The sequence below is a fragment of the Ostrinia furnacalis genome, unplaced genomic scaffold (assembly GCF_004193835.3).
Source record: "Ostrinia furnacalis isolate ACB-3 unplaced genomic scaffold, ASM419383v2 OfSCF0191, whole genome shotgun sequence".
Classification (NCBI taxonomy): Eukaryota; Metazoa; Arthropoda; class Insecta; order Lepidoptera; family Crambidae; genus Ostrinia; species Ostrinia furnacalis.
This window is the reverse complement of record NW_021130430.1, coordinates 1-15,681: the sequence shown is the minus strand read 5'-3', so window position 1 is coordinate 15,681 and position 15,681 is coordinate 1. Positions and strand designations below refer to the sequence as shown.

At 39.0% G+C, this 15,681-nt stretch overlaps 1 protein-coding gene across 1 annotated transcript in view; it reads left to right on the top strand.

Annotated features, from left to right (window-relative positions):
• LOC114354391 (uncharacterized) overlaps positions 1–15,678 on the top strand; it is a gene marked incomplete at its 3' end in the record, with an annotated part of 42,120 nt that extends 26,442 nt beyond the window's left edge. Inside the window, exons 2-10 of the mRNA XM_028306762.1 lie at positions 4,744–4,809; positions 5,719–5,857; positions 9,022–9,152; positions 9,578–9,687; positions 10,265–10,410; positions 11,275–11,479; positions 13,880–13,930; positions 15,054–15,170; positions 15,651–15,678. Of these exons, the coding sequence (XP_028162563.1) occupies positions 4,744–4,809; positions 5,719–5,857; positions 9,022–9,152; positions 9,578–9,687; positions 10,265–10,410; positions 11,275–11,479; positions 13,880–13,930; positions 15,054–15,170; positions 15,651–15,678 (993 nt within the window). The remainder of the gene's footprint in view (positions 1–4,743; positions 4,810–5,718; positions 5,858–9,021; positions 9,153–9,577; positions 9,688–10,264; positions 10,411–11,274; positions 11,480–13,879; positions 13,931–15,053; positions 15,171–15,650) is intronic.
• Between the last annotated feature and the right edge of the window lie 3 nt (positions 15,679–15,681).

Here is a 15,681-nt window from a genome sequence, read left to right as displayed (position 1 = left end):
CTGCTAGAGACTCTATCAGCCAGTAAAGGTTTCTGACAATCTTAGTACGGCCTTTTAATTTTGGAAGTGTAAGTTGATCCTACTAGGTAAAGAAGACACATCGGTTTTTAAAATCATTTATGATGTTTAGAGATGGTGAAGATGAAAATGAAACGAATTTCCCAAAAGTCTCACATTTCTTCTCTATGCTACGAGTATCAGTAAAAAAGTGTATTTCTCCGTATAGTGTGTTCCTAAAAACTGCATGTTCATGCTTCACAATGAACATGTCGTCCACCCAGCCGTCAAAGTTGACATTTAATGACATAATCTTGTCAAGGTGCGCGCGCGCGGCTTCGGCGTCTGTCAAGGCTGCGCGGGTCTTGACCTAAGCGCTACAAATATCTGAAAGAAGAGAGAAACAGCGGTTATTCTAAGCCTAATGTCTAGCCAAATCTTGAAATGCCAAACCAATGACGTGTCGTTAGCATAAAATATAGTATGTTATTAGTAAATACACCTGTTTAACAGCATGTGACAAGCAAATAAATAAATAAAATAATATTCCTCGTTATTATTAGGTAGTCTACTCTACATTGTAGAGTCTACAATGTCTAGCTAGATGTTGAAAAAAATATAACTTCTTGTTTCTCGGAAACCTCCTGCTAGCACCATATTTTAATGGATATCGCCTGTCAATGAATGAGGACTTTATTTATTCTGCATTTAAGTTTACATTTCATCTGTGTTCATTTTTCATGTACTTTATATTGTCGTTCAGTATCCCATTGAATGCAAATGTGCCACAAAAGGCGTTCGCGAGCGGCGTGAATGCGTGCGTAATATCCAATTTAAAATGATTTAGTGGTTTACTTTTGGCAAACTGTTGGCAAAAAGTTTGAAAACTGCAGACCTTAAGGATAGTTTTGGACCACAATATCCATTTAACAACACATAATGATTGGTAACTATTAATGAGTTCAAGACAATCGATGTGTCATCTTTATTTACATGAATATTTACAAGGCTGTCACAGTATATTTTGGTAGCCTCATGTTCTATTTTTTCCAACACATCTTTAATGAATTCATTTTATACACGCCATCAAATATACGACTAAAAACATTCACATTTAAATACCAAAACATCAAAACCAATCGATAATAATAATATACAAATTGTAAAGATGTGAGCGATGCGCGCGCGCGGTCGAATTGATATAAATTCGCGCGAAGAGCTTTTTTTGACGTTAATGTCCGCGAAACCGATAAAATCACTGTTTATTGCCGAAATAAGATAGGCGATCGTCGTACGACATTCAAAAGCGATATCATCAAGAACTCTGTTGTACCGTTTGCTTTAAAAATACTTTTTCGTCACCATTCAGAATTATTTTATTGATGTTTAAATCGGGGTGTAAATGGTGATGGTCTTCAACAAATGTCAAAACACATGGTAATAAAAAAAAACTCTTGACCCTAATGAAAATGAAAACTTGACACTGGCTAAAGGTGCAGACCGCATGAAGCCGTTAACCGAACAAAAAAATAATTTTATTGGAATAAATTCGATATCCATATTATTATTTCATTTGTTTTTCTATAAGCAGCATTTAATGTAGAGATGCCAGTATGTGCTCGTACCAAAAATAACAAAAATAATTTTAAAATTCGACATGCTTGAAAAAATGTTTCAAATGTTTCTAAAGGTATTTCGATTTTTAGGTTACCTCTTTTAAATTATTTTAATTACCCGCAATAATGAACACGTTGTATGCGATACCCATAAAGGGTTTTATGGCATAAAACCCTTTAATGGAAATTGTTTAATTGTTTCACTTCGACCGGAATTCATGTCAACCATCCACGCTGCGTTTTAAAGTTTAATTGATTTTTAATGACGTGTTAAATGGGTGTTTATTGGCCCAATTACCTAATTAGTTTTTATTGTACTACACTCGCGAGCAAAAGTATGGAATCACTTACATGAAGTTGTTTCCACGCGATCTTGTGTACTAACGAATTTGTTAGGAACAAAAAAAGTGGCACCATTTTAAAGATTAAACTTTTATCTTTAAATTGATACCAAATTCGTTTAAATCACACCAGTATTTAAAAAGATATCCTGGCTAATGTGAAGAAGTAACGAAAAAGACATGTATGAACTGTTTGATACGTCGCGAGTTGCGGCCTATTTACCCCCTATAAAAGCACGCGTTTTCGGATTTTTGCTTTCACACGTTGATTCATACACATCTCCGCTTCATTTGACTCTTTACCTGGGATTCTACACCTTCAGAAACAGCACAAATCGTTGCACTATTGCAAGAAGGGCTCAGCCAGCGGGCTGTCGCACGTCAGCGCCACATAAGCCAGTCCTGGGTTTCGAAAGTTTTAAGACGCTTTCGGGAGACTGGTGGCTTTATCCCGAGACCAAGTTCTGAACAGCGCCGGCGCACATCGCAGAGGGAAGACCGTTTTTTCATGTCAACCTCTCTATGAAATCGTCATTTGACTGGAATCGACGTCCAGTAAGAGCTCAGAAATGTTCGTAGGATAGCTGTTAGCGAGTAGACAGTTTGTCTAAGACATAAGCAATAGAATTTAACTCCAAAAAGGCCTGCCACAGGCTCGAAACTGACGGCAGGTCACCGATAAGCACGCTTTCAATTTGCTCGTACACATCTCGATGTTAAGTCGAGCAAGCCACCCCCATAAGCCACTGTTTCAGCGAACCAGCACTGCACAAATCGCTCCTCAGGCCGCCTATAAACCCGACCTCTTCGACTGCTGCCCTGCAAACACAGTTTGCATTCATCGGAGAACAGAACTCGCCTCCATTACTCGCCTTCCCATCGAGATGTGTACGAGCAAATTGAAAGGGTGCTTATCGGTGACCTGCCGTCAGTTTCGAGCCTGTGGCAGGCCTTTTTGGAGTCAAATTCTATTGCTTATATCTTAGACGAACTGTCCACTCGCTAACAGCTATCTTACGAACATTTCTGAGCTCTTGATGGACATCGATTCCAGTCAAATGACGATTTCATAGAGAGGTTGACATGAAAAAACGGTCTTCCCTCTGCGATGTGCACCGGCGCTGTTCAGAACTTGGTCTCGGGATAAAGCCACTAGTCTCCCGAAAGCGTCTTGAAACTTTCGAAACCCAGGACTGGCTTATGTGGCGCTGACGTGCGACAGCCCGCTGGCTGAGCCCTTCTTGCAATAGTGCAACGATTTGTGCTGCTTCTGAAGGTGTAGAATCCCAGGTAAAGTGTCAAAAGAAGCGGAGATGTGTATGAATCATCGTGTGAAAGCAAAAATCTAAAAACGCGTGCTTTTATAGGGGTTAAATAGGCCGCAACTCGCGACGTATCAAACAGTTCATACATGTCTTTTTCGTTACTTCTTCACATCAGCCGGGATATCTTTTTAAATACTGGTGTGATTTAAATGAATTTGGTATCAATTTAAAGATAAAAGTTTAATCTTTAAAATGGTGCCACTTTTTTTGTTACTAACAAATTCGTTAGTACACAAATTCGCGTGGAAACAACTTCATGTAAGTGATTCCATAGTTTTGCTCGCGAGTGTATATGGTAGCATTCTCACGGTTCGATTGTAAAGGACAATGACCAAAAATGTATGGAGTGTGGTCCAAATGTCCACCACTAACGAGACCTATGTAGTAAAATAGTCTACTAAATACTGATTCAGTATAACCAAACCGCAATCAAAAATATGCTGTCAGTAAAAAGTTATGACTGAAGGAAAAGCCATGTTTTTAACCTTTTCATCCGAAAAATGTTCTTGATATCATTCTATCTATCGCACATTTTGGACTAATCTATGCATGTTATGTCATGTCGCTTAGTGTGCCGTGTTACATTCTCGCTAAAAGAAAAAAAAATGAACTCAGAAGAAAGACGACAATATTGGAATTATGGCCGGGTGGTCGCTGCTCCATCCCTTGGTTGTAGGGTGAAGTTATGTAACCTAAAACCATCCTTGATAAATGGGCTATCCATTACAAAAAGATTTTTTCAAATCGGACCAGTAGTTCCCGAGATTAGCGCGTAAACTACTACAATTTTTCATACAGTCATAACTTTTTACTGACAGCTTATTTTTTTTTCGTCCCATACTGAAAGTTAATCTCTATTTAATGGACTAATAAGCCAATATAGGTCTCATTAGTGGTGGACATTTGGACCACTTTTGGTCATTGTCCTTTACTGCATTTAAAAAATTATAATATAGTTTTTTGGTTCTATAATCTTGAGATGAGATGATAATTTGAGCCTAAAGTCTGGTTTCAAATACTAGGAAATTAATATTTAACTTTGGTGGTCTCACCAAAGTTAAATATTAATTTCCTAGTGGGGAGGCAAGGATTCTTATGTTTACCGCCTTGTTACATTTTTTTATGACACCATCACTGACACAGGGTGTGCATGAGAGTAATTCTTGAAGTTATTAATAATACTGTAACACAGGATGTGTCGACAGAACATAGAGCAATCCTCGAAAATATGAAATCAAGTTCCTTTGTTTTGAGAGCAACACTGAAACTAACTGGATGCTATAAATTTTCACGAAATTCATCAACATACAAAATGTTCAATGCCCACAATTTCCCGTGTTTTTGTCATTTGTGTTTATGTTACTGGTCGCTTACTTAGTTATATTTCACCTACACCCTGTATAAGCGTTGACCTGTACCAACCTAATGGGCAGACTTATCATTTCTCATTTTTATTGTTCCCAGATGGAAATGAGGCGATACAGGTCCGGCGGGTCGTCCTTCTTAACATACTGGATATTTCTTTTGCAAGTGAGTAAGTTATTACACTTTAATATTTTTATTACATTTGATTTGCATTTAATTTTGTATTATTATGGTAGAGTTTTGGTGTAATGGTGTTAATAGCCAAATAACGTTGGTTCGTCCCAATTCCGAAGCTATCGGATATCGAGTGCATTCGATGACATACTTAACTACCTAAATACCTTGATAAGAATCAGAATCATACTAATTTTTTTTTGTTTTAGAAATTAGTAGCTTTCGTCGTTTTTGCTTCATGACCATGGTTATTAGTTGCGCTGGCTAAAACCCGTCTTTAAATGCACTCATACTGCATACTTTGTCGTTTAAAAACAAAACAAATCCATGTAGCATATACTTCTAGATCGTTTCTTCCACGAAGACGCGCCCCACTATTCGTCCGCTAATGTTTGAGTGTTATCGATACACGCTAAATTATCCATGAGTGCACACGCACACTACAATAATGACGCTCGGATTGCTCGGATCAAACTCCCCGCACCCCGCGCTTCCCTCGACCAAAAATTGGTGAGGCGCGTCTTCGTTGATGAAACGATCTATACACGCCCAAAACCAGAGGATTTTGCTTAAGTTCCCCAGGTTGGCCAAACGTATTGAGGAGGCTATGTGATTTAGCTACGTGCTTTGTGTACTAGAGGTCATGTAGAGTGGTTTCAGCATTCTCTTACTGCCTAGCTCGCATAAATATTTATAACTTTGAATATTTTAAAGCCTGTAAACCTTTGAAAAAGAGGCTGACAATAGTGACTGAGTTTCTTGCGCTGCTTCTTCTCAGCACTGGCCCATTTATTGTCCTGAAGCAGTGGACAGTAGGGTTAATACTGGGACGTGTAAAAGTGCTTTTTTTAAGCCTATTTACAGAAATAAATGAGTTTTATGAGTTTTCTTGTCTTCCAGATGTTAGGCAGCGCCCGCCGCGGGGCGGAGGGCCACGGGCGGCTCATGGACCCACCAGCCCGCAACTCCATGTGGCGGTTCGGCTTCCCAAACCCCGTGAACTACAACGACAACGAGCTCTTCTGTGGCGGGTATGCTGGTAGGTATGGTTGTTGATATTCTTCTCTTTTATTGTAGAGAAAACTTTTTAGTGTATGGTCCTTTAAACCTTAGTACGTTGAAAGAAGAGAATGTTGGCGAATATGTTGAGATGAAGAAAACTCTCACTTTATTTTTAGAACACTGTTTTTGTAACATTTATTTAACAACAAGACTCACAAGGAACAAGATACTTGTTCCTTGTGAGTGTTCAAATATCATGCGAAAAAGAATACTTGATGTATAAATTTGCCTGAGAAGTGGCTTTAGCGATGTGATAAACTGCTAAGTATACCGCAAGTCCGCACATATCTACCGAACCGAATGTGATTGTCTCAAGGACAAAAAATACAGCACGATAACGGTGCGAAGTTAGAGAAGTTGTTAGAACTAAACGTTTTAGCAACAAAAGGATAGTGTCAGTTTGCACAATTTATTTTTCAAGTACATTTGCTCAAGTAAGCTTTTTTAGGTCACATTCCAACTTTTTTTGCCGAGTGCATTCATATTAAATGAGGGTTACAGTATTAGCTTATACTAGGCACGATTGTGATCAATTTGTAAAGACACATCAGAAAATATACATTGTTGTAAACGAAGTTTAAATTCGAAAGTCATAATTAACAGCTTATTCTTTGAAATCCTAGCTTTTTTAAAAATACATATGGAAAGCATGTCGAATCCGATTAGAATGTCGGTTACAAACAAACCAACACCATCTCGGATATTCAAATTAGCATGAGTCAAACAGCAGATGTTGACAAAACAAACATGTCCCAAGCTTCTTATGATGTTTAGCTTTGAGCAGAGGTTAAGTACCGGCGACCACCGCGCGTTTTCCTTGGCTAAACAATCGGTGTGCTGTGAATGGGATGGTGCATGATTCATAAGGCTTTGACCGCATTGCATTTCGAAATTGAAAAAAAAAAAACTTAATTTAGCTGCTGAAGTAGAAAGTTACTCGCTAGTCATCTTTTCAGAGTAGTCTCAGACTGTTAGGTACTAGTTCCAAAATTCAGGCTGCTGTTTTGTTACATAATTAATTTACCTGAAGCTTCAGCAATCCAAGAAACAGCCTCCTTCACTGCAAATGGCCCACTCTACTTTATCGCCCCAAAGCAGTGTTAAATTGTTATTTTTAAGGCAGAGCTGTAGCACCCAACTTTGACCGTAACTATAACGATAACCGGTGTTTTTGTATGGAATTTGACAGATTTTTGACGTTTGTTAAAGTTAAAGATGATGGTGCAACCCAGCCCGTATTTTTATCCTGTATCCATTCAAAACGTGTCTATAGATACTAAATTACTACGAATTGCAGAACAACTCGGTTATTTTATCCGTGGTTTTCGTAGAACTGATAAGGTTACAGGATATTGTACCCAACAGGCACGGATAATGGATTTCACGCGCGGAAAATAAAGTCCCATTGACGCACAAAGGTTTATCGACAAAAACTAATTGATGATACAAACAATGATGATGGCGCCGATGTACCATACTGTACCTACAGATGACAGCACATCGGACTTTACATATCGTTGCAAACTAGACCCTAATACTACTACGTTTAAGATGCTACGGTGTTTAGTTTGATGAATTGACGACTGTACATCCTTGTGTTGTGAACTTGTGGTCCCAGGGCAATATCCTTGCTCTGAATATGTTTTGGCAAACATTTTTTGTCCCCCATTGATTGGTTTAATGATGCGCGAAGGCACTATGCTTAACTAATGAAAAGTTCACTGAACCCATTGTTGTCGGCTAAGTATTCAATTATTCCTAGAATAATGCAAGTCAACGGTGGATCTATGAACTGTATACCGTTATAAAAAAATTTTAAGACAATGCGATGATTCACTAAGAAATGATGACTGTGCAAGTTTGAGCTGTTCTATTTTTGGCTAATTAAATTTTCCTGGAATTACGGCACTGTTAGTCTGGTTATCAGAATAGACTATCGCATAATCCTTTCTTGGACATTGTATTAAATATTAGTTCAGGTAAATTTGGAAAATAAGATAGCTTTAACAAGATTATTTTCTATCACACTTATTCCTAATTAACTAATAAATGCTGAGTTGCACCATCTTACTTTAAAAAACGTAAAAAATCTGTCAAATTCTATATAAAAAGCACCGGATATCGTCATAGTTACGGTTAAATTTAGGTGGTGCAACTCAGCCTAAATTATTAGAAACTAAGGCGGCCAACCGTCCCGCATTCTGCGGGACCGTCCCGTAATGACAGTTTTCGTTTCTAATAGAAACGAAAAGGATCCAAGTCTATATATTTATAATGTAGAGTTAATGCCAGAGATAGAGCCAAAAAATAGAAACTTCCATAATAGCAGAAACCATTTTGTTCGTTAAATTCCGATCAGGTCAACTGCTCTATCTAATAACAGCTTTTCCGTACAATAACCCACGTTTTAATTAGATTCCAGTTTTTGCAGCTTGACATTTAAACTTGATTTAAATTCAGCTTGGATGAAGTATGTAAAGCAGTTTTAAAGGCAATCAGGAACTAAGTCGAGTACATGCTTATGTACTATACATATTATTATATTGTTAAACTAGTTGAGATGCTTTTTGCATATTTTTGACAAAAACTTTAAAACCTGAACCAGTATTATTATGTAGAGTCTGTATCAAAGATCGATACATTGTTTCATAGACTTGATTCGTTTTTATTCGAGACGTAGGTACTTACGTGGTTACGAACACACACTGTCTAGTTACTTTTTGTCCCATAACGGAAGCACTAGGTCTGCATCTCATCTGGGAAAGTGATGATCAGGCTGACGTTAGACGAGCTTCACTTTACATGCTTATCTACCTAACTTTCTGAATTATTACCCATGATCAAGATCATAGTGAAACAAAACTCAAGAGTAAGTAGGTAGCGGCGGGCCTGATTTTGCCGCCCTCTGAACTTGCCGCCCGGGGCATGGGCCCCGACTTGCCCCTCTCTGGTCTGGCCTGGTGAAAGAACATATTGTGTTCTTTCACCAGGCCCGGATCTAGAGGATCTGTCATTCTCTCTGTTCCCAGTCGGTGCACTCTTGCCAAAGAGGTCGTGGTCATCATTGTGAATCATGATGAGTGATGAGTGAACACGTTACATACGAAAACTTTATTTAAGCATTTTCATTTTTATTCTCAGTCCAATGGGAGCAGAATAAAGGGCAGTGCGGAGTATGCGGGGACGCGCACCATCTGAGCGAACCGAGGCCACACGAGGCCGGTGGCATGTACGGGAAGGGGATCGTCACGAGGCACTACAGCGTTGGACAGGTTTGTGATCAACTACTTTTTGAAGAACCTAGGATACGTGGCACTGGTCAGATGATCAGATTCCATCAATACAAAATGTATAGAGATCCAAAGTTGTTCAAACATGATGCGGTCTGCCTGCGTTATTTTTAACCTGACTGCAGGCCGCAGAATGCATCCATGTGTCAAATCCTAAGAGTACCTATTCAAAAATGCTGCTGCGTTTCGCGCTACCCATAAGCTTTCAAAATACCATTTAAATGTTTAATGGGAAAAGTAGTTCTGTCGCTCATAAGTTAAAGAGACAGGCTATACTCGTACATATTCTGCATTTAGTTACACCACAGAATAATAATAAGTACATACACATAATATGTCTGAAATCATCATCGTTTACAGATCAAGTTGGGGTGGACTAAAATTTACCTACATTTGGTCACTTTCAGGAAATAGAAATAGAAGTAGAATTGACTGCCAACCATTTGGGGACGTTCGTGATCAAGATGTGCCCGAACAACAATCCCAAGCAGGAAGCCAGCCAGGAATGTTTTGATAGGTAAGATTAGTTAGGTACCTACTCATTATTTCTCTTATGATGTTAATCCATAAAAAAAGTTTCTCGAATCTCTATTCGACCAGTCCAACACTGACACTATTATGCTATGTCGCTTCTAATACATAGGTATGTTAGGTGTGGGTTCACCTAAAAAAAGTCAAGCGATCGATTGGGATTGAATTGATTTAGAGCTTCTTATAATGTTGAATCGTCAAAAAAAACGGGACTATTCCCACCTCTCCTGTGTAGCCAGGATCATAATCATAATCATAATCATTTATTTATTGCTTCATAAGTGGACATAGGTGGTGATCTTAAACTTAGTCTCAACTTATGACCCTGTAAGGGTGTTGCAAATCTTGTATCATCTGCAGCTTGACCGCCATGAAAACCCAACCAATGAAAGTCAAGTTTGTCCCGGGGGAAAGTTAAACTGTCATTGGACCCGCTACGAAATTAATCAGAAGAACATAGGAGGAGTTCGAATTTAATCGGCAGTCCAATGCTGACATCGTTAGCCGTTAGATCGACGTTTTAATCTTACAAGTGTTCTAGTAATAATCATATTCGTTTCCAGGCACCCCTTGCACATATCAGGCACGCGGGAAGACCGGTTCCTCATCCCGCTGGACACGGCTAAGAAGGAGATCTTCAGGTACCGGGTGCGGCTGCCGCCCTACGTCACCTGCACGCAGTGTGTGCTGCAGTGGACCTACTACACTGGTGAGTGATCCAGCCCAGTCTTACCACGAAAAGAGAAGAGAGAACTATAGTAGGCAGAGAAGAGTGAGGCTGAGGCTATATTTCTATTCCACTTTGATCACCTGTACGGCTAGCACGAAAAACTTTCGAGTTCGAATCGTTTGCGTATTCTTTACAGCGCCCTTGTGAATGTGTCGTAAAGGGAACTTAGTATGAGAAGTGGATGCACGAAACTTATTTTGAGAATCAAAATTGTCACGTTATCGTTTAATTCGAAGGTTGAGTATCGAATTTTGTCGAATACGCAAACGATTCGAAGACGAAAATTGTTCATGCTAGAGGTACAGGCTTTGATCACCCAGGTGATCAAAGTGGACTCCAAGCAAAAGTTTGGTGTCCTTTGATCGCCCATGGATAAGATTACCTGGGTAATCAAAGTGGACTCCAGTTAAAAGGCCATGAAAGCCCAAATTAGGCAAAAAGATTGTGCATATAAAATAGGTAGGTCCTACAGGTGGTGGTGTAGGTAGTTAAATTTGATTAAGTTTATTACAAGTTTTCCTTTTAGTCTTTGTCGTAAACTCACATCATTTTAGGCTCATATATTCGATTTCTTAAACATTTCGCTCGGGAAGTGGCGATCACGAGCCGGAAGACGTAGCGTGGGCAGGCCTCCCACTAGATGGACCGACGATCTGGTGAAGGTCGCGGGAGGTGTCTGGATGCGAGCGGCGCAGGACCGGTCTTTGTGGAAATCCAGCAGTGGACATCTTTCGGCTGAAATGAACAAACATTTCGCTATACGTTTAACAGCAGCTTTGTCAAGTCAAAGTCGACGACGAATGTCACACCATCGGCACAAATGACCTTCCAAGCTGTCTTCAGGTAACATGTGGGGCATCTGCCCCAACGGGACGGAGGCGGTGGGCTGCGGCCGCTCGGAAACCTTCCGCAACTGCGCCGACGTAAGCGTGGTGACCAGCACTGGAGGTCTACCACCAGCCTTCGCAGACCTCCGGAGGGACTACCCCTTCCTGCTCTACTACCGGGACTTCAGGATGCCGCAGAACGTCTATCCTTTGGTCATCAGGTGAGTAGAACATTTTAATGAAGATTTTTTTTCTTGCATCTTGACTTGATATTTGGCAGGACAAGATTATTTCTGTGCCATGTGATTTGTTGCAACATGTGTGTTCGTTACAGCCCGCTGTAAAGATTTAGTTGCTCCTTAACTAATATAATAAAAGTTACACACGTGTTGAACACTACAACCCGATTGAGTTCACTGCGCACCTGGCAGCCGTGACGTCATATCGCACTGATACGGACGTTGTGAACGCGGGGAGTTGTACGGGCAGAGTAAATAAATACAAATGAGTAGGTCATCTTCGTAGGAACGCACGGGCGCGGTTTGTATGTGAGCACGCAAACACGTATGCGGCGCGCACGCACACACTGACAAAATTTAGCGGTGAGGTCAGGCCTGGCTCACTCCGCGCGGTACATCCGATAATTACCTACAGCGAAGCGCCCCGCCGGCGGGTATTATATCAGTCGAGTGTCACGCGCGCGCCCGTCAGGACGCTGGCGTGCGTTGTAGTATGATTATAATTCTATGATCGAAGTATTATTTAAAAATGGACATAAAGAGAAAGAAATATTGTGCGGCGTTCGGGTGTTAAAATTCGAAAAGAAATCTACCGGATTTATCTTTTTTTTTCGCTTCCCAAAGATGCTGAAAGGTATGTTGGCCATGTAGGTAACCAATAATTCTTAGGATAGTATAGGGTATTTCTTCGGAGGCAAAATTTTCGATGTCTTTGGGTATAGTTCAGTAACCAACTAACAAAATGGCATGCAATATTTTTTTTCCTATAGCTTAGCTATAGCCCTATCTGGCGCAAATTACATTTTTGACATAATTGCTGTCTTTATACAAATTAAAAATATTTGAAGTGTGATTCTCTGATTCATATGGTGTGTCCGTTAGCCATTTTCCGGAACAAAATGGTTGATTTTTTTTTGTAATAATATGATTATTTTCTTAATATAGAGCCAATTGTACCTGAAGATTTTAAATTTTATTTCTTTTTTTGATTAATATGTAACAAATTCTGATTCATATGGGCACAAAATATTTAAACGTCGATATCTTGAAAACTGCTTTACAAAAACGAGTCCCTTATCCAAATATATGTTATTGGGTGTACCTATTTTCATATGAGTCTATGTTACAGACCTAAAATTGAATTTGAAATTTGTCCATATGAATCAGCCGAAGAATGCAATTTCGAAGAAGTGCCCTATAGGAACCTAACCTACCATGACTACTGCTCAGAATTCGTTCGTTCGTTTCAGCCAAATGACGTCCACTGCTGGACAAAGGCCTCTCCCAAGGTTTTCCATAATGAATGCATACTTACCTACATACGTACCTCATTACAAATAAGTACCTAGATTAATTATTTTTTCACTAGACAGCAACCCTAACAGCGTAAGAAGAGTTCAGAGGCACGCGATAGAAAGAGACAAAACTTGTAGGTGAATAAAATTGTAGGTACGTAGTGCTGTGCGAGCTGAATTCCACTGTATCGCGTCGTAGCAAGACTCGCATTTATTTAAATCGTCTTGCGGAGTAATCCTTCTGTACCTGTACTATTACTTATTCTGTGGTGAGGTGCGCCGAATTTTGTCAGTGTGTGCTTGCGCGCCGCATACGTATTGGCGCGCTCACATACAAACCGCGCTCGGTGCGTTTCTATGAAGATGACCTACTCATTTGTATTTACTCTGGTACGGGTGAGTGCGAGCGAGAGTCGCATTCCAGTGAGGTGCGCAGTTAGCTCGATCGGGTTATAGGTGTACTCATTGTCTCGTCACTCTTCACTCTATTTATTTATTTACTTTAAATGCAACAGTTGGATGCTTGTGTTCAATGCGTTGTATACCGTTACCAGTTTGGTATGTACAGTTTGTGAAACATATTGATCAAATTATATTTGTTAATCGTATCGCACCTCATACTATAAACTTTTTACATTCTATGACTATTTTCTATTCTACGTATGTATGAGACTTTTGTATTAATTTTATAGCAATTCACCATTTAAAGCTGAAAAAGGCGTTAACATAATATTTTGTATCTAAGTATATTATGAATTACTTTTACTGAAAATTATCTTCTCATGTCTAAAATTTCTTTATGCTTTTTCATCATTGAACGGCTGACTGAAACTTAAATGTCAAATAATATTGTACAAAACTAAGCAAAAAAGACCACAACATTTAACACACAAAAAGTTTCAGTCAGCCTCATATGCTTGATATTTCAGAGAAACTCGTAAAGACTCCATGATGGGAAGGTTTCAAGTTATTAGGTAATCACGCTGCTGTATCAATTATTTCCATACCATTATTTCTATCATATATTTTTCTGTATCATACAAATTGTCATTAACGTGCACTTTTATAATGTGTTGAATTTTTTCAGCAACGATATATCCGACATTGACGAGGACGATAGTAAACCGCCCGTTATTAGGTACCCTCAGATTTGTTGTGAATGTCGGTGATGGCTGTGGATCCGGCTTTTTGTGAATAATTTCTCTGTCTTTGAGTCTTCTCCGTAGATGAAAAGGGTGGATCCAGAGGGATCAGACACTTCCTGAAAGAAACTTTTTTTAAAATTGCTACATGACTAACGTAACGTAAAATAAGTTACGGGAAATAGTAACTGATAATAATTTATTGGGAGAAACGATTACTAGCTGGATCTGCCCTTAATTTCTAGTGTACAGTGTCAGTAACAATTAAAACTTTTTAAATTGTTTAAAAATGTATTCGTTACTAACTTGTTAATTGTGTTTAAATGTAATTATTACCGTTACAGTAGTATTTATTCTATCCTTTTTCTAAACGTAGTGACATGATCCAGAATATTTTCTGTCACGATTAAGCAAGCTTGCTTTTATATTTAAAGCCAGCCTGTTTAACCCATAAATCAAATGTCTTCCCTATGTCGAAAAGATTGCAGAACTACCTAAATCAATTTGCCGGGGTTTGAACTCAACTCCATTAATGCGTTTTCCCAACGAAACTTCAGATTTAATCCTTTATGTAACTAAAATACCTATCTGATTAGATACCTTTACCTTTAACTCACTTTAGTCTGTGTAAATAAAAACAAATGATTAGATAGTCTAACTGCCTGCAATTTATTTGTCACTAAACTTGTACTGCTGTCGTGTTAACTATTTCCACTACGTTTTGTTTTGTAACTAACTAACACCTGTAGAAACTTGATTTATTAGAGAAATATTGTGTAAATAAATCTAAACTGTCAAGTAAATAATGTAAATAAAGTAGGCTAACCAAGTTTTAGTTTTAACAATTTAACATGTTAGGAATTATTGGTTTAGTAATTCAAAATTATTATTGTTATTAATACGAGTACCTACTCTTATTGTACGTAACAAATTAAAGACGACAGCACATTAAGCTACACATTGAAGTATCTTATGTATCTTATCTGAGCTATGTGCTGTGTGCTGTCTCTGTACCTATCTACATACTGTTTCAGGTTTGGGTTTTATAACTCTGGTATGAGATTATGGCTACAAAACATAATTGCTTCTATTTTCTAACACACTTTTTGAACGTTTCAGGGACCAAGTGTGCATACCGACGGAAGGTTTCCGGATGATCCCCGGCATGCAAAACTGGTGCCAGACCAACTGTCTGCGGTACCCGCCCAACTGTCCATTAGCTTTGTGTCAATGCCCGTGAGTAGTCAAAATTAATATGGTTGAAGAAATTACTCCTAACATGCCGATTTGCGGTAAAGAATGCATGGTTGGGTCCACCAAAAGATGGCACTGCCTGTCATTGAATCGCGGTAGCGAGAGAACATCTCGTGCTACGTTGTTTTTTAAGAACATTCAGTGAACTTATATACGAACATGGAAAAAAACTGCTCCCTTTTATAGGCCAGTAACAAAATGCAATCTGTCATTATGCTAAGAAGTAAAAGGAAAAAATGGTTATTGCACTCGAAGCATTACTTATCTCGCTGAACGATTTGTGTCAGAGCACCCCTGCAAAGATTGAACTCATCTTTCGTTTAGTTTTTGGCTGTTTCCGCACTTAGCCCTCTGCCATTGTTCGTGTTTTTTTTTCTACATATTCCAACCGACCCAGATCACCAGGAAGACTGGACTGTTTCTAAAACCATCGTATTTAATCATTCCAATTCCAATTCCCAGACAAGTGTGCGAAGCCGTGGGCGAGATCGAG